The sequence below is a fragment of the Scardinius erythrophthalmus genome (assembly GCF_964197995.2).
Source record: "Scardinius erythrophthalmus genome assembly, chromosome: 3".
Classification (NCBI taxonomy): Eukaryota; Metazoa; Chordata; class Actinopteri; order Cypriniformes; family Leuciscidae; genus Scardinius; species Scardinius erythrophthalmus.
The window spans coordinates 57,008,601-57,032,401 of NC_138223.1; the positions used below are offsets into that span (position 1 = coordinate 57,008,601).

Here is a 23,801-nt window from a genome sequence, read left to right on the forward strand (position 1 = left end):
ACTCTGTACTGTTCTACATAGCATTTTACTCTGCTCTGTTATTTTACATTCTGTAACGCCTTGTTGCTTAATAAAGGTTTATAAAAAATAATAATAATAATTAAAAAATCATATATGGTAAAAAAAAAAAAAAAAAAAAAACTCTACAATAACCGGATGTTTACAACCATCCTGATATTTAACCGGACCGGAAGCTAATGCATCTGATCGGCGCGCGCTTTCAAATTCTCCTGTCTTCCACAGAAAGCCGCGAACTCGCGTAATTCAAATATTAACGTTATTTTGATTTACCGCTGACTGAATAACATTCGTTTATCGATGTTTTTTATCTAATTATCAGGTAAAAATATGATAGTATTCGTATCTTCTATCCAGTCGGATCTCCTCCTTATCTTCCAACTCCATCGCTCTCGTCCGTAAAACCACAGAAGAAAGAAAGACTGGAGCATTCAGACGGTGAGTTTAATCTGTTTTACATTATTTATGCGTTTTAGCGGTTTGCTTGTTATTTGTCTGTCTTTTTAATGAATTTAAATTAAGCTTATTCTTCCCCACTTAGCTTATGAAAAATAACCATGGTTTTGCTACAGTAACCATAACAAATGTCCTCATGTTGTACTATGTTTTAAACATATTTGTATTAAAGGGACACTTCACCCATTTGCATTAAGCCTTGTATCGTTAGTGTATTTGTGACTGGCCTTCATTTCTTCTTTTCTGTGTTCTGCTGGAGGGGGTACAGTAATAAACAGCAAAAACAGTAATATTGTGAAATATTATCATTTGAAATTACTGTTTTCTATTAAATCTAAATTCAAATTTTTTTTTTCAGTGAGTCAAAGCAGCTTTTGATTGGCCGTTACCCCAGTCTTCAAAAATATTTTTTTTATATTATGTTTTTACATAAACCTTCCTTTACTGCATGTGCTTGTTTTCCACAGAAAGGCTGAAGTGACTAACATTTGTTTAACAATCGTCTTTATTTAATAATTCCGTAAAACATATAGTATATTCGTCTATTAGTAACGCCGCTGAAATACAACTGTATTTTTAATCAGAGAAATTAGGGTTGGTGAAGCCTCTACTCTTTTACTCCATCGCTCGTACTGTAGGAGGCGCTGTGACGGTATTTAGTCTGCCGGTAAAACCACTGAAGAAAACAAGACAACTGGAGCTCCCAGACGGTGAGTTTAATCTGTTCTACATATATATGCGTTTTAGCTGTTGGCTTGTTATTTTTAAGTATATAGTTTTTAATTAACTTTAAAATTTAGCTTTTCCACGCCTACTTAGCTTATGAAAAATAGCTACAGTATAAATTACGTCGTTTTTTCTACAGTAACCATGTTTTAACCATGATATTTGTAGTAAACAGTTACTATTCCAGCAATACAGTGGGTAATTTTCAATGCTAGATTCTCGATTTTGGTTGAAATTAGTAGAAATCTGACAATATCATGTTTATTATATTACTAAATGAGTAATACATGTAATAGTGTCATATACTATTTGATAATATCCCTGCACAGTGCTGGCTCAATACTGAAACTAAACATAAATGCTCCTAAACACTTAAATCTGAAATTAATATTCTCTGAAATGGGCTATTTTGAGTTTAAATCAGTGTCAGTTCATTACAAATTCCTCATGAACTAATGATGATGTTTGTCTTCAGATGTTGACCATGAGAGCGCAGATGGATGTGATCTGCTGTAAATCAGTAGGAACGGATCTGTCCATGCTGGATATTGAGGATTTCATCACTGAAATCTGTCAGCTGAAGAAAGAGGTGGCGTCACTGGAGGCAAAGCTGAGAAAAAGAGGAGACAACCCCAACAGAGAGGTTTGAGCAGCTCATCATTTCATCCTTCAGCTCAATCAAACCAAAGTTTTGTTAGCGTCTCACTTCTTATGCCTCAGTAATGAGGCTAATATCAACTGGCTGTTGTTTGTTTGTGTTGATCTATGATGTGTTTGTCAGGATCTGGAGAAGGTTTCAGTGTGTGTGACTGATGGGACAGAAGCTCAGGATTCAGTCTGGAGATCCAGAGACACACAGGACTCAGAGCTCAGCCTCACTTTACTGTGTTATACTGACGCTCAGGATCATGGATCCGCTGATCAAACCTCTGACTGTAACGCTGGAGAACAGCAGATGAAGATGTGCTCCGTCAGACTGGAGGACTGCAGGAACCTGATAGAGAGACGAGGAGAAGAAACCACAGCAGAGGAACAACAACAGAGCCATGAGGAGGAGGAGGAGGAAGATCAGAATGATGATGATGAAGATGAACAGGATGAGGATGAAGATGAAGATCAGAATGATGATGATGATGATGATGAACAGGATGAGGATGAAGATCAGAATGAAGATGTTGATGATGATGACTTTGTTCCTGCAGGTATGTTTCTTTCTTTTATGACCAGATATGCTGAAGTAACAGAATTAGTATTCTAATAGTAGAATTAGAGTAACAGAATTAGTATTCTAATAGTAGAATTAGAGTAACAGAATTAGCGAATTCTGCCAATTCATTAAGACAGTTAGAATGGCATTTTGTGAGCTCCACGTGTGTAAAATATCCCAGTGATAAAATATCAAATCAGACACAGGCATGAAAACTCCTCACCTTTCGGCGAAATTCGCCGTTTTAAAACCAAAATGGGTCACCTACGTGATTTGTGCAGATCCGATGAGAAAATATTTATGGGGGGTGGGTGTCATGGTCGAGGTCGAGGCCAGCATTTACCCGCTATAAAGTTACCATAAACTTTGCAGCTTTAAAAAACAATCATCATTCCAAAAGCCGAAACCTGACAGCCAATCCGAGTCAGAGTAACGTTAGGGAAGAAATGTTTTCAAAGTCTTTTACACAGCGAGTCTGACAACTGGGGACACTGCCGCACGTCGGAAAGCAAGCCTGAGGTAAGTTAGCTTACAATGTTAACTGTCCTGTCAGATACAGACAGCAATGTTGCCAATGTCATTATTTTTTATTTTGACATAGAAGTGGGCGGGATAATATCGCAAGTGGGCGCGGGCACCATGAGCGCTGAGCGAGCAGGAACGAGTAAAGCCTGGTTTATACTCGACGCGTCCGCACGAGCGCGAAGGTGCGCGCGGCAAAAATGACGTCAATGCGGTGTGGGCGGTCGTGCGCGTTGGGTTCGCAAGACCCAATTTCGCCTGGCGGTGTGCGCGACATTTTTTGTAACAACGCGCGCGGCGCCGCATCCGAAGATGAATGACTTCGAGCCGAATCTGGCCGAGCTCGAACTTCTCACCACACCGGCACCCAGTTTGCACGTCTAAATGAGTTGCTTACATTTAAAAAAATGAGCATACAATAGCATACAAAGTATTTTTAATGAACATAAAGGTCCATGTTTAATAAAAATGTTCATGAAACTTAATGAAATGTTTAGTTAAATTAGAAAATATGTAAGAGATAGTTAATTTAGTTATGTTTTATACACATTCTCATATCCATATATTTTGTTTTATTGTCACGAGTAATAATCTCAGGGTTTACTGGGTTTTACACGATTATTTTTGTGGTGTTGGTGGCGGTGTACTAAAATAAACACTGTCACGTGTATATAGCTTTCTTCTTCTCACTGCTGATTCCTGATGGTTTAGAGGACAATTACTCGAGTCGCCCCCTGTCGTTTCAAAGAATAGTACAACGGCGAGCGCGTCAAGTATAAACACCTCGTCCGTTTGGGGAGGTGCGCGCGCAGTCTGCGGAGACTCGCGCTGCGGAGCCAGGCGAAAGTATAAACAAGGCTTAACAGTTAGTGAGTTGTCGTCGAAAAAGTTGGATAACGCAAAAAAGCTGTCGGGGGCTAAAAATAGAAAAAGAAAGACGGGAAATGAGATGGCATGTCAACTGATGCGACAGCAGCTAAATAAGTGGATGGTGAAAGGCTACAGGTAGGATTTTGTTTTGTGTGACGTCCAGGCATGTAGGCTAATGCCATCGGGACTACCGGGAGATTCTCGGTGGGCCGACGTGCTTTTTGGGCCGATACATCTCATACTTTTTTTGTTTTGTTTTTTTGTCTTAACACCCCATAAAACTCGTACATCGGCGGCCCATACGTTTTGTTTTCCTTATTTGGCGGCGCTGGGTTAGACAGTGTGTAATGCATTTTGAAAAAAAAGTCAGCTCTAGTTTTTTTTTTCTGACACCTGATGAAATACGTAGATCAGCGGCCCATTGGATCTTTTCTTGATTGACACTGGGCTAGCCCAATCACATCTTTAATGTGAAGTATAGAAATATACTCTTTCAAGTATAGAAATTAGTACAAAACTAATTATGAAAGTTTCCTTTATTTTTCAGTGCATTTGTTTTACAATATATGGCTATTACTATCATGGGATTAATATTATAACTATTATTGTAGTAGTAATGTAGACAGACACTGTAACTAAAAGATTTTTGAATTTTTCTTTGTTTAATTTGCACCAGATTGATGAATTTAACATTAAAGGTCCCATGACATGCTATTTTTTGTAGGCTTTAATATAGGCCTTAGTGGTCCCTAGTACTGTATCTGAAATCTCTTTTCAAAAATTCAGTCTCAGTGCAGAATTATAGCCACTATAAGCCAGTCCCAGAATGAGCTTCCTTCAGACAGGCCGTTTCGGTGTCTGTAGCTTTAAATACTAATAAGGAGGAGAAAGGCGGCGCAAGGTGGAGGGTGGGTGTGGCCTTGACCATCTGCGGCAACGGTAGACCATGCATGTTTACATTGCAATGGCACGGAGACACGCAGTCGTTCAAGCATTTCAGTTTGACCCAGAATCTGATCCGGATGGAGAAGCAACGGATGAAGAAGTTGCAACTCAGCGGCTCCAGCAGGACGTTTCCGAATGGTTAGTTTAAAATATTATGTCTGGATACGGTACTTTATTCGGATGGTTTACAGTTATCATGTAGCTAACGCTAACCTACTGTTGCCTTTTCATGAGAGATCTGTAACATCTGTAATTTATCTTATTACAATTACATCATCAAGCTCTGCGATCTTGAAATGCGGATATCGCGCGCGCCGTATAACCAACAGGAAAACGGTTATCCAAATAACAAAGAAGTGTACAACACTCGCGTTACAGTGTGTGTATTCACACACATAAACTGCATAGCTGCATAGCTAATGTGACAGCCACATTCTACGTGTAACAGTCTAGGCAAACATAAACAGTAAAGCAACACACTTATATATCATTAGTTGACTTACTGTTCCGAGGTGTGTAGCTGAGCCAAAGAGAGTGATCCAGACTTTAGTTTCAGACGTTCAGCAAGCCCAGCTCTGTATTGACCCTTTCGTGTTCATTTGGACATCCAATTATTGAGCAATTGTTATGCTTCGCTCGCTCAAAAGCCATGATATCTCTCGTGGACAAACTAAAATCGCGCGCGCGCGTTCCTACTTCCTTCCTAGCTCATTTTCTCATGGGCGAGAAATATTCTCTGGGCGGGCAAAGCAGAGACAAGGGAGGTAACATTCCTCCTTATAACGTCACAAGGAGGAGATTCAAGATCAGCGCGATTGAGCTTCCATTTTCTCAAAGGCAGAGAAAGATAACAAAAGCTCGATTTACACCGATTGAAATTTCTAGAAACTTGGGGACCATATACAGGCTAGGGGAACTCATATTAATGTTAAAAAACCTCAGAAAGTGAAAATTTCATGTCATGGGACCTTTAAAAAGCACAACATTTTCTTACGGGGGAGAACGCTCCCGAACCCCCCAACAGTGGCAGAGGTCCACTCACCACAGTGATCCAAAAGTCCTGTGATAAACACTGGTATTACTATGCCGGGGAGTATAGTTCAATTCTATTAATAAGTGAGAATTTTGTACTTATTTCATCTGTTCATGTTAACTCTCACGCGTTCCTACTCACTCAGTACATTTATTTATTTATTTATTTGGGGGGGGGGGGTTATATATGCCGCATCCTTCTCACCTTTTTTACCCCTGACCTGTTTTCATGCCTGCAGATATTGTATTTATTTAAATGACAGCCTTAAAAGTTTCATAACACACATCGCAATTTGGATCAACATATCTCTAGCCATTGTAATTTTTTCTGCAATTATATTGTACAGATACAGTATATTGTACATATATCTGATATAGCATTGTATTAGCACCCCCCTCCCCCCACCACCACCACCACACACACACCTGTCCCAACCAGTTTTTCAAACAAAGTTACGCTACTCATAGGGGATAATTTCACATGCTTCCATGTCAAAGTATCTGTTATCAGATCTGTTGAACATGCAGCTTCTGTTCATGTGTGTCAAGACATTTTAGAAATCCTGACCGGACAATGTTTTACAGACTGTAGGGTCACCAAAAATACATATAATTAGGGTAATATTAAATAACTTAAACCATGATATAAGATTGTGGCCATATTGCCCATCTCTTAAGTAATTTTTCTCCTGTACATATCGTTTGGTCCACCACAAGGTGTCACTGTGGCCTCAAGTCAAGTCACCTTCATTTATATAGCGCTTTTAACAATATGATTTTTTCAAAGCAGCTTTACAGTGATAGTAGGAAATTACAATAACAGAGATTGTTTTGGCTTTACAGCAGCTCTAGGATAAAGTTATTGTCCAGCTAAAGTTAGTTTTGATTGATTGATTCACTTCCGTTGCGAACATCACTAGTTATTAACGTCGGGGCCGCTAACACGACACCATTCTAACAGAAAACCCTCAGTGCGCTGCGGCCGCCCATTCGCACAAAACAGTGCCTGGTGGCTAGAGAACGCACAAGATTATCAATTATCTCTGCGCAAACCTCTGCACAAACACCGACGTTAGTTAGCGCGTCCGCGTAGCTACGTGGGGATAAAACGACAGTGTTTTACACTTTTTTACAGCGTTGAATTCAGGACTGCGTTGTCGTTGTGTCCAGGCGTAGATCCTTCATCAGATCTGGATACAGCCTGGATCCAGCAGACTGCGGTAAACTTCGGGATAAACCGAGAGACTAATATCTGCGTAGACGCCATCCTTAGACGTTCATCAGGATTTATGGGAAGTGTTCCCGGTTCTGGCTGACCTAAACTATGCAGCCTAACATTGAATTATAAAAGTGTATAATGTGTTATGTGTATGCTAGGCCAAAGATATGTGTATATTTAGTCTAGATTTGAACTGACAGAGTGTGTCTGCTTCCCGGACAATGGTAGGAAGACTGTTCCAGAGTTTTGGTACAAATAGGAGAAGGATCTACCGCCAGCAGTTGGTTTTGATATTTGATATTGATAGCCGGAATTTTAAGATCGCAATAGACGTGAAGGACTATAATGTGTTAAGAGCTCGCTCAACTCTTGCTGCTGCGTTTTGGACCAGCTGTAATTTATTTATTAAGCGTGCAGGACAAGGTTATTCTAGGTTATTACATGAGGAACTTTTTTGTCCAATAATTAGAATCTCTGTTTTTTTCAGAATTAAGTAGTAGGAAATTGCTAGTCATACAGTTTTTTTATATCAGCTGTGCATTCCATTCATTTTGTGAATTGGTCATTTTTGTCGGGCTTGAAGAGATATAGAGCGGAGTATCATCATCATAACAGTGAAAACTAATGCCATGCTTCCTAATGATATCTCCTAATGGTACGGTCCTAGTACTGAGCCTTGTGGTACGTCATACTGAACTTGTGATCAATGAGACATCTCTTCATTTACTGCTACAAACTGATAACGGTCAGATAAGTATGATTTAAACCATGCTAATGCAATTCCACTAATGCCAACATCATTTTCGAGATGTTGTGGTTGATAGTTTCAAATGCAGCACTAAGATCAAGTAACACCAATAGAGATACAACCACGATCGGATAAGAGCAAATCATTTGTGACTCTAATGAGAGCTGTTTCAGTACTATGGTCTAAATCCAGATTGAAAATCCTTGCAGATACCATTTCTTGCTAAAAAAGGAACAGAGTTGTGAGGATACTGCCTTTTCTAGTATCTTTGACAGAAAAGGTAGATTCAAGATCGGCCTGTAATTGACTAATTCTGTATGATCAAGTTGTGTTTTTTTAAGAATCGGTTTAATCATAGCCAGCTTAAAAGTTTTTGGTACATATCCTAGTAGGGATGCGCGGTATACCGGTACTGCAAAAATACCGGTATATATTATATTTCAAACGGTACAATATCATAATTTTGCTCAATTCGGTATTTAATGCGCTGCTGTTTCGAAGTTAACCGCTAGGCGGCAGTGCGCTACCCAAAATGACGCGGGTCACGCAAAACCGGCAAACGGTGACAACGGAGGAACACGATGGATCAAACAGATGAAGCTCATTCTACACGCCCGAAATTAATAAATAAAGAGAGCAATAGGAGTGAAATATGGCATTACTTTGCCTACAAAAGTAATGAGAAAGGTGAAGCAACAGACCTCAATGCACCACTGTACAAACGCTGCTTTAAATTTGCCACGGGAGGCAACACATCAAATCTGGCTAACGTTGACCACTTGTCACTTGATCATCCTGACTTGTTCAAAGAGTTCAGAGATCGACACGTGAGTCCATCATTCAACTGATTTAATTTAGACTTTTATTCACAGCGCACATAGAGCTTATCAATTAAATATGACACGGTACACACGAAAGCTCAAATGTGCTTTCATGACACGCTAGAACCAATGAAGTTTAGTTCTCATAATTTGTTTGCCCTTTCAAACAATCATATATTAATTGAATTTGAATGAATAAAGAGATAAGTGATATTAATTTTAGTATTGGTGATAGTAAAATGAAAGGCATATCTATCACTGCTGCTGTGGCGACCGACTGAGGAATCAGCTGAGAGAGAGTAATAGTAGTAATATGGATATTACTAATATGAATGTTAGAGTAACACTTTACATTTAAGCTACATTTGTCAACATTCATTAGGTAACCTGACCTGACAGTATTATAGCATTTATTAATCTAGAATAGATCAATCCGTAAATGTTATTTAAATATACTAATACATGTTTAGCATGTTAACATTACTTTATGCATTAAACTAATATGAACCCAAACCAAACAGTAATCAAACCAAGATGAATAAATGCTATAAATGTTGATAATTCTGTTGATGCATGACAGCTAATGGTTTACATTTCAATTCATTATTCTATTATTATTCTATATTAATCAATTATTATAGATAATAGATATTAACCTATTTTAATTGTATCATTTCAGGTGTCCTTTTCTTTTTTTTCTTTTTTTTTTTAAATCAAAATTTAACCTACTGTAAGTTCCCTGACTGTTTTTTATTTATTACATTTTTTTTTAAACATTTTGATAACTTTTTGTTTGCACATTCGGTGCAGCAGAGTTTCAAGCAGTGTTTTTTAATAAAACTGTTTTAATTCACTTAAATTTTGAGGCTGGTTATTTGTCACCTGTGGTATCGATTTAGTATCGATACCGAGGTATTAGGTTCTGGTACCGTACCGAAACCAAAATTGTGGTATCGAGCCATCCCTATATCCTAGTGATAAAGATGAATTAATGATATTAAGAAGAGGATCTGTGACCTCTGGAAGCATCTCTTTCAGTAGCTTAGTCGGTATAGTCTAACACACATGTTGTCGAATTAACGAGTTTAGTAAATTCTTCCTCTCCTATAGCAATGAATGAATCAAATTTTTCCTCAGGGAGACTACAAGCACTGTCTGATGCGATATTGTAGTAGATGGTTGCATAGTTATAATTTTCTCCCTGATATTATCAATCTTGTTAGTAAAGAAGTTCATAAACATCTGTAAACAGGTAAAAAACAATTTAATAAAAAATAACAGGAGTGTATGCTTTTTTGTATTCATGCAGATTTTTTTTGTTTTTTTTACATATATGAAAATTAAGATAAAAATATATACAGCTCAAAACGTTTTAGAGTTGGTTGGATTAAAAAATAACAAATAAATACTGGTGACAACATATCTCAAAAATATCACCATTCTTTATTCTTTCAAGCAGCAGACATATTTATTTGTATGATTTAAATATAATGAATTATTATTAAAGCTATTAAAGAGCAGTGAATGCCTTTCTCTTTTTCTTTTGTTGCTTGATCAATACACAGACCGCATTAGGTTTATTACCCACTGTCACTTTAAGACATCGGATCATGTCGAGTGACGTGCGCTGATGCACATCCAATACACTCCAAACTGTTTAAGACATAACCAACATAGTTTACGTGAATACTCTCCAAAACGGACATTTCTATGCCAAGCCGTTTTAGCTTAAATTGTACCCAGCAAACGGCTTGCCATACATTTCGACATAATGTTGTGTGTATTTGTCCATTCAGACACGAAAGAGAGCTCAATTCAGTACTCGCACACTGTATAGGTGTCTATGTGCATGGCTGCACGCTTCGGGTCGGGTGTGTGCGCACAGAAAACCGTACTGAATACAGCTCTTTTTTTGCGTCGTCACTCTTATTCAGATCTATCTGTCTGCTCTACTCATTCTCCCAGACGTTTACATTTTTTAACGTTTTATGAGACATGCAGCGCATGTCAACCCGTGTGCCGCTGGGTAGATCAGCACGTTACAGTACAAATGTGCGCATCTACCACAAACGCAGGACATCAGTTCTGACTGGATCGCTTCCCAAATCGTCACTATCTAACATTTTATGTCAATAGATTTTCGTCATGGTTTTTGTCATTCAAAACTAGTTTTTATTTAGTTATCGTCTCGGTTTTGTCTGTGAAAATAAGCCATGTGATAGATGTACCGCGAAACAAGTCTCCGGGTGAGTAGCCGGCCAGTGATAGTAACTATAGTAACAGCATGAGAAGACGCGCTCCGTTGTAGTCAGCGCTTGGTCGGTTAATTTTGGCATTTTCTAAGTAAGTTACCCTAATAGGCTAGTAATAAATGAACACACATACAAAAATGTCTTTCGTCCTGTAGGTGTCCTAGAGAATATTTCTGTTCGTCCTAAACACATTTTCTATCGTCCCCAGGACAATAGGACGCCGTTAGTCTCGAGCCCTGGTTTAGCCACTATTTTCTTCTAATAGGGTTGAAAAATAAGCAGATCTAGCAGCTTTTAAAGCCTCTCTGTGTGCAAACTTCCATGAAATGCGAAATACCTCTAGTTTTGTTTTCTTCCAGTTGCGCTCCATTTTTCTGGCTGCTCTCTTAAGGGCCGAGTGCGCTCGTTATACCACGGCATTGGACTATTTTTCTTTACTCTTCTTTAAGTGCAAAGGAGCAACTGTGTCTAAAGTGCTGGAAAAGAGAGAGTTAAAAGTTTCTGTCACAATATCAAGTTCTTCTAAGCTATCTGGGATCCTGAGACGATGAAACTGATCAGGAAGATTATTAATAAAGCAATCTTTAGTGGCAGAAGTGATAGGTCTAACATATTTGTAACACGGAGTCGGCTTTGCAGCCTTGGCTAAATGAAGTTTACACAAGACTTGATCTGAGATGTCATCGCTCTGCTGCAGAATTTCAATGGCATCAACATCTATTCTGTGTGATAATATTAGATCTAGAGTATGATTACGACAATGAGTAGGTCCTGACACGTGTTGTCTTAAACGTTATCACGTGGATGAATAATCATATGCAAATGATATAAACGGTACAAGAAACATTACATTAATACAAATCAAGTAGTTGTCTATCCTTGCCTTGTTTTTGAATAGCCTACATAAATCAAATAGTGTAAAATACATTTCAGAGAAAGTTTTTCTCAATCTTTTCAACTTGCCGAATTGTATTTTTAATTGATTTATATTTTTAATGGAAACAGATAGGCCTTGGGCATTATTTGCACGAAACTATTTTCTCAGACAATCTGGTATTATCATGATAAGCAATTATCTCTGTGGTTAAAACATTAAAGCACGCCACAGGAAAAGTGTTCAAAAACAATCACATCCACAACAAATATTTCTAATGATTGAATTTAAAAAAATGTTGTAACTTCAGTAATGATTTCATGTTTAAGTGTTTAACTCCATTAATTTGAATGGCATATTTAATATAAATGTTTATATCAGAAGTATTTTATTTATTTAAACTGTTATTTGCGTCAGTTTCACTAAACGGCTCAACACGCTCGCTGCCGCGGACATTTAAGAAGGAATGGATATTTGCTTCAAGTGACAGGCTTGGTGATTGAAATTGTATTTGTATAATCTTTGTGTATATGTTTAATTTTCTTTAGATTTCCTGTATAAAAGTGACCAAAAATACATTTAACTCCAGCTCACCATCGGTGTCGCCAAAGTGCTCCATCTCCAAAACGTCCGTACGCATGGGTCAGAGTTTGCGTGCAGGTGCGCAAATTTTCCCGTCAAGTTTTTCTTTATAAATCCCACCTTTTGCGCAGGAACTGGCGTACGCATGTTTTCAGCCCCGTTTTGTGCGTACGCAAGCTTTATAAATGAGGCCCCAGGTCTGCCCCAAAAACTTTTCCAATTGTCTATGAATAGGGCTGGGACGGTTACCGCATTACCGCAATACCGCGGTCACGTGACGCCTACCGCGGCTCTGAGCTCGTCACCGTCATTACCGCAAAAAAATAAAATAAACACTGGCCTTTGCGTGTTCACGTTGTGTCTAATGACATGGATTCAATGATTCTAATGACATGGATTGTGTCTACATTATGTCATACATAACATTGTGTCTTACATGGATTCAAGGTTTTCTAAACAAAACTTACCATCAAAAGATGGAGCAAATCCGACCTTTCGCAAGTTGGGGAGAGCAATGTTCCATGACATATAATAACATTCCATTCGTAGGCCATTGACTATAACCCCTTATTTACACTCTGTGGCGCGTTACGGCTGCGACGCGGCGCGTTTCAGAAGCGTCTCTCCGCGCTGCTTTGCTAATGATAGGCGCCTGGTCTATTTTCGACAGATGCCGCGTCCAAGCCAAAAAAGTACATTTCTGTGCAGACTCCCAATTATATTGCAAATGTCTTATAGCCTATAATTTGAAGCCCCAAAAGCAGGACCTCAGCTTTTAATTGCACGTGCTTATTTAACACAATTCTCTCATGTGAAGACCGGGTTTGTCAACCCTCGCGGAGTCGAGGCAAGTGCATAGCACCAGAGAGTAATCTTGACGGCACTTGCAAGAAAATGGATAAGTAGGCTACATAATCAAATTCACAAATATTACACCATTTAAACATTATTAAAAATACATAGGCTACTGAGTTACTAACAATCTTTGTCAATGAATACACTTTTATTTTCACAGTTTGAACGTTCTTGTTTCCATTTGTTTAATTTCAATATCTGAGATGAATTATCCATTGTTGCTTTTACAGCTACAAAGCTGGAGCACTAAATGATATTCAAAGTCACATTGCATGCTTTTAACATTAAAATAAAGCCCATAAACAGTACCTGAGATTATCATCGCCACACTTTGTTTGTTTTTCCAGCCGCAACGTCGCAGAAAAAAAAAAAAAACTGGGGGTGGGTGAGGGGGAGGTGGAGGGGTGAGGGGGAGGTTGGTGAGGGGGGTTGAGGTTTAAAGAAGATTACTGCTGTACCGCGGGAATTTCTTGCTTTTCAACCGCGGTAAAAAAATCCATACCGTCCCAGCCCTATCTATGAATTCTAAATTATTCTGCGGACACCACTTAGACAGTCAGCCATTGAGTGAGGACAATCTACTAAGTATCTCATCACTCCTGCGAACAGCAATGGGGCCAGAGCAAATTACAGTGCCTAACATCATACTTGCGAGTTCACACACCTCTTTAACGTTAATTTTCGTGATCTCCGACTGGCAAAGTTGAATTTACGATTAGCATTAGCCAGACCTTTTAAATTTGCTTTGATGTCAGGTGCTCTGGCTCCCAACAAACATGTGACTATGGTGGCTGGTGTCTCTATTTTCACATTCTGTGTAATAGAATCACCAATAACTAGGGCACATTCAACAGGATTCACAGTGGGTGTTTCACTGAGTGGGGAGAGACTATTTGTTACGGTAGTCAGACCGGAAGAACAGTGTTTTGTCCCGCGACTACAGCGTCTCACGGTCAGCCAGTTGCCCTGCTGCAAGGCCTCTACAGCCGGAACCGAACAATGTACAGAATTCACTAAGCTAGTCACATCCAAAGCAGTATCTAAAGCCCTTGCACGCTTACTATCCTCAATTAAAGTTTGGATGCGTGTCTCTAGTTCTGAAATCTTCTCCATCAGCCTGACTACTTCCCTGCATTTATCACATGAAAAGCCCTCTGTGCTGACAGAGAAGGCTAATACTATACATGTGATACGAAGTGCAAGTGACAATAAGAGAAGACATGACTCACCGTGTTTGTTGACTGATCCTACTCACCACAGTTGTTTGATGGACTCGTAAAAGGTGTGAGAGAAAAAATAAAGACGGATGGCACGTTAACAGGCTAGCGAATTACTAGCGATAACGATTTAAATTGAAAGTAGCGATGTCAGATTAATGCGTGGTGATGAGCAAGTTATATTTAGCAATATAAACAACAAAGGAATGATAGTAAATAAAGATTCAAAACAGAAAGCTATACGGAGCATACAGACGCAAACCACTCAGCAGCAAGGTAGACAGACAGACAGGAGCAATCCATGATAAGGATTATTAAGGGTATATAAGGGTATGAAGGGTATGATAAGGCCCAAAGGTGTCTTGGGTGGTCAAACAACCCTTGGTATTTTCTTAGTGGGGCTCAAGCTGTGCCCTCTCCAAACCAATCTATCTTTTACAAACTGCCCAAAGTTGACATCTTAAAGGTGCTGTATATAACTTTTTCACTCTACTAAAGCATAAAAATGCCATAATATGTTTGCATATATTGAGGAAACATGCTAAGTTCACATAATCATTTCTCTGAAAAACACTTCTACAGCCAGTTATTTTACTTTGAAATGTGCGTTTCCAGGCATTTTCCATTGCGCTCGTTCCTGTTGCGTGTGCTCAAACTGGCACCTCGTGTGAATGCCGGGAGAAACAACGATCTCTGATATTTAGAATTGGAATGCAGTACCTATTTCGACCACTAATTGTCATTCTTACAGACTGCACCTTTAAGTGGAATCTTACAAGGGTTCGTTGTTTACAGCGGTCGAGTTTGTTAGTTAGCTTAGACTGGATGCTGCCCACTTCATTTATGGTCCTAGATTGTTCTGTTTGAACAAATCATCTCTGTCCGATCTACTCTCAGATCCAACACAATTTTATTTTGACTGATCATTCAGCTTTAGTATAAAAGTTCTATATTTAATGCCCATTTTGCTCCTTTCAGAAGACATCGCTGGTTCATCTTCTGATGGAGAAACTGCCTCTACATCCAAAGAGCGACAGACAGTGAAGAGTTTCTCCTGTGGAAAAACATTCATCAAACAGGGTCATTTAGCAAAAAGTGAGAGAAAACGCAAAGAACTGAAAGACTTCACCTGTAAGAGATGTGACATCAGCTTTCCTACCTTAGAAGAGAAGAGACGTCATTCAAAAGAGCACAGCGAGAAGAAGGAGTTTCGCTGCGAACAGTGCGGGAAGGATTTTTTCACCACTCCTTATAATATGAGAGCTCATATAAAGACACACAGTGAAAAGACTTTGCACTGCAGCGAGTGCGACAAGTATTTCCGCACCAAACAACATCTTACAATGCATAAGAGAATCCACACTGGTGAAAAGCCATACAAGTGTCCTCACTGCGAGAAGAGCTTCAACCAGAGATCCCATCTGAACAAACATCTACTCATACACACCAATGAGATACCGTATCAGTGTCCCCTCTGTGAGAAGAGCTTCAAATGTGGAACCAGTCTGAAGAAACATCTACTCACACACACCAGTGAAAGGCCATATAAGTGCAGTGAATGTGAGAAAACCGTTACAAAATCTAGTTCTCTGAAGTTACACCAAAAAATACATTCTGATGACAGACCATATCAGTGTTCACACTGTGAGAAACGTTTCTATCATTCGACTCACTGGAAATCCCATGAGAGGACTCACACCGGAGAGAAACCGTACCTGTGCTCCTACTGCGGGAAGAGCTTTGCTAGTCCATTTTATTTCAAAGTTCATCTGAGAGTTCACACTGGAGAGAAACCTTACCACTGTGGTGATTGTGGGAAGGGTTTTACTAATTCAAGTAGCTTACAAATACACCAGAGGACTCATACAGGAGAAAAACCCTTTAAATGCTCACTTTGTGACAAGACTTTTGCTCAATCAAGTGCCATGAAGATTCATGAGCGAATGCATACAGGAGAGAAACCTTACCGCTGCTCCATCTGCGGCGAGAGATTCGCTTTTAAATGGGGTTTTCAGACTCACCAGAAGAAACACGCCGCTCCAGAATCATCATAGCTTCATCATGTCATTATTTTTAGGTCGTCAAAAAACCCCACCTTGCAGTGTTACAGGGACGTTATGGTTGCAAAATACCTAAAACTAGAATGTCCAAAGGAGACCAAACTTAAATCTCTGTGTCTTAGCACCTTATATTAGGCCATATGTGAAAAATCTGGGTGTTTTACTGGACAGTGCATTAAAATGCTCCTATTATGCTATTTTAAAGTTTCCTAATGTTGTTGTGGAGTCTCCTACAACAGGTTTACAACCAATGCACAATCAATGGCTTGAGAATATCCATAATGCACTGTGAGGATTGTGCTGGATAAATTCCTGCATCTATCCAGAAGATGGCGCCCGCAGCTCAATCATCCATCCATTCATTTTCTAAACCGCTGGTCCAATGTGGCTACGGCGTAATATCATGCAGGTATAAATAGCTTTTTAATTAATTATTAAATTGTTTAAATAAGGTTTATACGTAATTTCCATGACAGAGTTCAAGATAAATATTTTCATCTCACTACTGGAGCTGCCAGTTTGTTCAGTTTCAAATGATTATTAAACAGCACAAACTATGCAAAAGCGGCAGCCCTTCCAGTGCACTCAGTGTCTGAAATCACCCACTCGTTTACATTCACTCCTTCAAGTGAACTATATTAGTGGACTAAAGTAGGGAATAGTGAATGAGGGTACAGGGGGTGATTTTGAACACAGCAAATGTCTTCAGACTCACTAGAAACTTCCGGGCAAGTGTGTTGGAGCTAAACTGTGCGGGATGTTGGCCCTCCAGGATCAGGATTTAATGCCCCTGTTCTCGAACATTATTAACTGTGTAGAAATGAATCCTCTGGATGAAAATCTGTTTCTTCGTGACAACTTTTAATTCATTGTAATGTGCAGATCAGTGTCTGCTGTTGAAGTGAAGTGTGTTTATGGGGGAATTAAATCACACTAACAGTATGACGAGGCCTAATTCTTTTAGCAGTTATTTAATACTGAAAAACATGACGGTATGAAATGACTCTTAGTCACTTGCTGAAATGATCCAGACATGGAAATGAAATAATACACTACAGGTACAGTAACATGTTATAAGGTCACACTGTTAGTTTTTGGGATTAACAACTGCATCTACTTACAGGTGTGAATCTTGAAATGTCTCGTTCACAAATCAACTTACAGTAGCGCCTCAAATACTGTCTGTATGAACACACAACGGGAGTCAAACCTGTATTTACTTACCAGTGAAAGTGACCAAAGTAATATCTCAGTTTACAATAAAGCAGTGTAATGCAATTAAAAATGCAAGTTTATTGTGTTTCTCTCTGTTTGTCTCGGGGAGTGTGTGAGTTTGAGACTGGCCTTCATTTCTTCTTTCCTGTGTTCTGCTGGAAGGGGTGCAGTAATAAACACCAAAAACAATAATACTGTGAAATATTATTCCAATTCAAAAATCACTGTTTTCTATTTGAATATTCAAATGTATTTTCAGTCAAATCTCCATTTTATTGGCTTTTACTCCAGTACTCCATATTTAACATGTTTCATATACTCTTTGCAACACTGCATTTCGGTCGTTGCTTTTAACTTACCTAAACAGATACGCATGCCAGTTATGTATCCACCACCTCCAAAACTCCGAAGCTGCTGTCAGATTATGATGTTCCAAGGACACAAGTTTCCTATTGTGAATCAACAACGCTCGATAACAGTTTATGTGATGTGTTAATCACAAAATGTCTTCCCTAACAATTTGACAAAGTAGGCTATTCAACTATCCCGCTTGCTTGCAAGACTCCGTGGCTGAGCAGTGTGCACCCGCTTCCTTATTTGGGTTTTGGGTTGCCAGGTTTTAAGACATTAAGTTTTAGGCTAAATTGAAAGTAAGTAATTGTGAATGTGTAGGGTCTATTTCACACACAATCTGGCAACCTGGGAAATGTCAGACTAACAGAAAAAATGAATGGATCCGTGATTTTAAAATTAAGTTTGATGGTCATGCAAATTACAAAAGAGTTTTTCGGGAGAAATAACAGAACGGGAGGGCGCCGGGAGATGACCTTGAAATACGGGAGAAACTTGGAAAAATGGGAGTGTTGGCAGATATGTGGAAGACAGTATAGCCAAGTGGTGCAAGACCGTAGGAAAGTGACGCAGAAAAGCTGTCTACACCCTCACCAGTCAGCACTTACACTGCAGTACACACTACAGTGTTCAACACCAGTTATAGATGTGTAAACACATGAATAAATCATTTACAACACTTTCTGCATCCCCTAATCTAAAGTGTAAACTATTCATCACTTGTAAATGTGTTACACATCATTCGCAGATACGATTCGTTGATTTTATGCCTTATTGATTCTTGTAAGAATAACTGTAAAATATTTTCACCATTGCACTGCCAGTGTGAGGGGCCTCATCATTCTTCGCTACACTTCGTGCTCTTGTCACCCGTACCATCTTGCAGGTGGCTGGTTCTGTCTGCTTCCAAAAGGCCATCAGGTGGGCGTGACTTGCAAACCTGTGGGACATACAGTAGGTGTTACATTTCATTACATTACATTAAGTGCCCATACACAACATTAAATTGCAAGCATGTTAGCATCCATATTGACAGTTACTGTAAACATCCTGGAACATTTAGGCACTTAGGTCAGAAACTGGACCACACACGTCAGTCCTTTTGCTTACTGCTCTTCTCAGTATTTTAAAATACAATGCACTAGTAGATAGTTTTAGATAGATACTTTTCTCATCACATGGGAAATTCAAGGTTTCCAGTAGCTTACAACAACACACATCACACATGCAACATTTAAACAGATAGGCTTAATAATACTAATCAATGTTGAAAGCTCTAAAACGTCTATATTAAACACAGTGGACATTTTAATTTACCTTGTGAAGAACCTTATGTCATCATCTGATCCAGCAAACCGCTCCAAGCAGAACTTGTTGCTGATAGATATCTCCTCTATTAGGTTTCGGAGTCTTGCTATCTCTTCATGAAGTTCTTCAATGCGGTTAAGAGACATATCCAGCGCAGCAGGTTCACTACTGTCGCAGTAGTCATGGTCAGGAGGATAGTCCAATTCCACAGATGGATCGTGCGTGGTTTCTGTATTGGGACGCTCGGTCCTTTCCCAAACTCAGGGCTGTGGGGCTGGCAGACTGAAATTGTTCCATTGAAAAAGCACTGGAACAGCTCCCTTCTTTAAACGTCTGCGCCCAGCTGGAGTCGGAGGCTGTCACGTCTTCACTTTGAAAGTGTCGGCTGCAGACTCGTGTGTTCGTTGTAAGAAACTTGTCTCGTCGGATGTTAATCACCCACCGTTTATGTAATTCAATGTCTTTGGGAAAAGTAAAAAAACTAACAGAAGAATTGCATGTTGCAGACACTGTGCATTGCGGCACACAGCAGTGGTGGCTAGAAGAGCTGTCTTCCCGCCTTTGAAAGGACAATTTCGTACGTTTACATGTCATCGCGTTATCAGTCAAGATGAAGCACAAGTAAAAACATTAACATAAACAACACAACAACGACGAAAATGAACAGTTTTGGGTGTTTTGACGACAAGCATTCAATGGTAGCACAGGTAGCACTTCACTCTACAAGAACCGGATGTTTACAACCATCCTGATATTTAACCGGAAATTAGTGATGTCCGGTTTGTAAACGAATCGTTCTTTTGAACCGGTTCTTTTTAGTGAACTGGTCGAACCAGTACACTAAATCGGACTGAATCGTTCGAAACAGTTCAGCGCTGATCCACAAGTTACTAAAGTTACTCACTTTCGGACATGCCTGAGCAGGGCCTGAAATTAACACCCGACCACACGCCAAATGCGGGTGAATTCTGCAATTGGCGGTTAACACTGTCGGTTAACACTGTCAATTGGCTACCTGCCAATGTGGCAGGTAGCCAATGAGAATCGACCCTTCGCGGGGAGTTTGATTGACGGCGATCTGGCCAATCATAATCCGCCTTTTTTTGTCCGACAAAGCAGTCAGGAGAGTTCAAGGTTGGATGATTTGAACTTGAAAAAACGGAGTGTACTGAGTAGACCTACTACTGACATCTTTCCGCAGTTAAAACTACATTCCTTCTTATGTTCATTCATGTTTATTTGATGCTATAAATTAACTAGAAGGAAGAGATTATCGGTTCACGAGCAGCTTTAACTGAGGCACCACAGCGATCTGTCAAGACACATTACAGAGCCACAAAACGGTATTGTCTAAATTTCTTTAAAAATTACCAAATTTTAATGCTGAGACTTTGTTTAATATCAAAAGTAACCTGGACTGTCTTGTCTGTCAGCGTCTCTGCTGCGCGATGTGTTTTTCATTGCGTGAGATCATGGTTTGGCGTGAGCGCGGTGTAGCTTGTCGGACATAGCAACAGTAACTAAAGGGGCAACTGTTGTTCTTTGACATTTAAATGAAGTCAGCCATTTCGTTGTCAATTAAACAACAATAAATCTAATAATTGCAGTTAGTGTTAGGTACGTGCCACCTAATATGGCCTAATAGTCCTAGGAAAGCAACTATCTGTCATTTTACATTGCAGTCATTTAAATGTAAGTACAGTATTTATTATAGCTGTGTGTCATAATACAGTAGTGGAATATGGTCGCCTACTGTTGTGTATAGGGGAAAAAGTAGAGGAATTACTATGATCAAAATACATTTTTGACCCTTCTTTAGCAAGCTAAACATTTTATGACCATATATTTTGTCATATATTTTACATTACATGTTATAAATGTAAATATATTTCACACTTACTCATATATTTTTGTTATATTTCAGAATATATTTCAAAATGATAAATATAAGTGAACAACGTCAATGTATTTGGAATACATGCCACATATATTTTTGACACTTTAAAATATATTTACATATATTTCTTTTGTGTATGGGTAGTAAGGTTTCAGCAGTTCTCAGCTCAGCACACACAGGCCTATGTCAAGAACTGGTTGTTGCAGCAGTTCTCGAATCACCAGTACAGAGCCGAGAACTATTTCGGACACGTTCGATATGGAGAACCGATGAGCAGGAGAGACTGCGCATGCTTGAAAGCACTGTCTCTGAACCGAACTTTCTTTTGGTCAACTGATGCTGTGCTGATACCATAGACTGTAAAAAACAGGCTGATACATGAGCCAGATAGCAAGCACAGTCGGGCCGATTCCGGCTGAAACGCGTCACTGTTGGCTCACTGTCGGCACCGGTGAACAGATAATGGGCCAGATCCGTGCCGACTGTGCATAACACATCTGGCTGACAGACGGCTTTTTCTGTATGGGCCAGTATCGACTGAAAGCCAGTATGCCAGTCGTGCTGGCTGACAGACGACTTGTTAATATAAAATGTATAACTATAATTAGTCTATATGCAGCATCAGCATTTCCAAACAGCCGATTTGTAATGCATTCCTTACCCAATACAGATCCTTGCACAGAATGAATGAATGAATAAATAAATAAATAAATAAATAAATAAATAAATAAATGGGCTACATGCATTAATGAAGTAAAAAAAAAGTACAAACCTTACAAATAAACTGAGAGGCACATTTATGCGGTTGACAGACATAACACAGTATGTGGCCCGCCATTGGAACTGACGCAGCCAGTTGTCATGCAGTTTTGGCGGTAATTCTACAATATTATGCGTCAGACGGACACTATACAGTACACGGCCCGATTCTGCTAAGCGACTATCGGCCCACTATCTGTGGAACGGCCACTATACGACTGTCATCATCGATTTGAATCCTGCAGCGTGTGAAACTCGCTCACTTGGACATCATCACAGGTAAGTGGAACATTGATTGCATTTGATGTTTAACTTCCACAATCAAAACGTTTGGAAAGTTTTTTTTTGTTATCTAGTTAAAATATTGTATTATCCAGTAAGTTACTCGCAAGGTATTAGTAAGCATATTTTAATGGTTATGAAGCAAGCTAGTCACACGCAGGAACATTTAGCAATTATTTGACGTCAAAACAAACAATTCAGGCAAGGAAGACACTGCTTAGCAAGTATTATCCACCTAAGTCTGTCACGATAATTTAATAACCATCTGATCGCGATTTTTTTATTATTGCACTCTTTTAGGCCTAAGTTACAAGGCTTAGGGGGAGTAAAAAAAAATAGACAGCACCTTGTTAAAGTTTTCATGCACTAGTAATCAAAGCATATAGCTTAATTTTATGGGACAGAAAAATATTTACATCGTTAAATTAAAGTCGATAGAAACTCATGTTCCATCGAGCTCTTCTTCATCATTGTTCGTTCAGCATTCAAAACAGCCCATCACGTCGTTACGACATTCAGCAGCACGAAATTTGATATATTCCCATTATAATGCTCGATCGGTAGATAAAGGAATGTGAATTTGCATAAAATGATTAGTTTATTGCTGTTTCTAAATTATGTCACACTCAATCACTACCGGTTGTCTGTGTTATACTAATTGGGCATCATGTGGATATCTGGAATTTATAACTGTTTAGAAATAAATGATCAATAAACTGTTGGACAGATTTACACTAGGATTTGTTAGCTCAACATCTCTTCTGCCGTGAACTTTTAAACGCGCACTTGCGCAGCGCTGCGCACAGTGACTCCATGTTGCTTTAAGCACATCATTCTGCACCCGGGCTGTGCATAAACTGTGTGTGCCGTTCTGTTTTGAAGCATTTCATATTATCATAGTTTTGCACATTGAAAGATTATTAAAAGATTATCTTGTTCTTGTTGTATCTATCATATACCGTTGCCCAATTAAAAATCTGCACAATACTTTTAAAATAAACATCTTTTAATTTTATACTCTGTGTGTGTGTGTGTGTGTGTGTGTGTGTGTGAATCTTTACATTCATATACAATAATATAAATTGTTTTTCATGAATGTATTTTATAAGAATACAAATAGTAATTTTTATTAACATCTTAGATTTGATCAAATTACTGTGCACTTAAGACTTTTCAAGAATTACTTTTGCTGCTCTATACTCACCTAGTTTAATAAATTAATTTGCCATAGCTTATAATAATATGTTTTTATTCATTTGTTGTTTTTCTCTATAATAAAGTAGTGTCTATTTAGTGGATTCTGGACCGTGTAACAAATAAAAGAGTGACCATTAGTCCCACAAACACAGATGTAGATATTCTATAGTGATTTGATTTCTATAGTGATTTTTTTTTTTTACACACACATGTGAATGATACATTTATTGCCTTTTCTGTGATTGGGCAGTATTTTGTGATTGTTTCAGTTAGTATGAATTAATATGAGAGACAGAAAGAGAGAGATTTTTATACTAGTGCAACATTTTTAATGTTGATTTCTCATTTATCTGTTTCCCTAGGTTGGAGAAAGAAAACGGTTTCCCTA

At 38.9% G+C, this 23,801-nt stretch overlaps 1 protein-coding gene across 2 annotated transcripts; it reads left to right on the forward strand.

Moving 5' to 3' along the window:
* Nucleotides 1–162: 162 nt before the first annotated feature.
* LOC308687507 (uncharacterized protein) lies at nucleotides 163–17,686 on the forward strand. 2 transcript variants are annotated; one of them, XM_081360092.1, is made up of 5 exons: nucleotides 163–456; nucleotides 1,113–1,184; nucleotides 1,676–1,843; nucleotides 1,982–2,402; nucleotides 15,323–17,686. In XM_081360092.1, the coding sequence occupies exons 3-5, from the start codon at nucleotides 1,676–1,678 to the stop codon at nucleotides 16,396–16,398; spliced, it is 1,665 nt and encodes a 554-aa protein (XP_081216218.1). In that variant the 5' UTR covers nucleotides 163–456; nucleotides 1,113–1,184; the 3' UTR covers nucleotides 16,399–17,686. The 2 variants fall into 2 exon arrangements, with proteins under 2 accessions (XP_081216218.1, XP_081216219.1); XM_081360093.1 differs by lacking the exon at nucleotides 163–456 and having other exon boundaries at nucleotides 1,059–1,184.
* The last annotated feature ends 6,115 nt before the right edge of the window (nucleotides 17,687–23,801 follow it).

Excerpts from the sequence above, each read along its gene's own strand:
- LOC308687507 (XM_081360092.1), top strand. The coding sequence starts at position 1,676 with ATGTTGACCATGAGAGCGCAGATGGATGTGATCTGCTGTAAATCAGTA. Across the intron at positions 1,844-1,981 it reads GAGACAACCCCAACAGAGAG|GATCTGGAGAAGGTTTCAGT; the intron begins GTTTGAGCAGCT and ends TGTGTTTGTCAG. Across the intron at positions 2,403-15,322 it reads TGATGACTTTGTTCCTGCAG|AAGACATCGCTGGTTCATCT; the intron begins GTATGTTTCTTT and ends TGCTCCTTTCAG.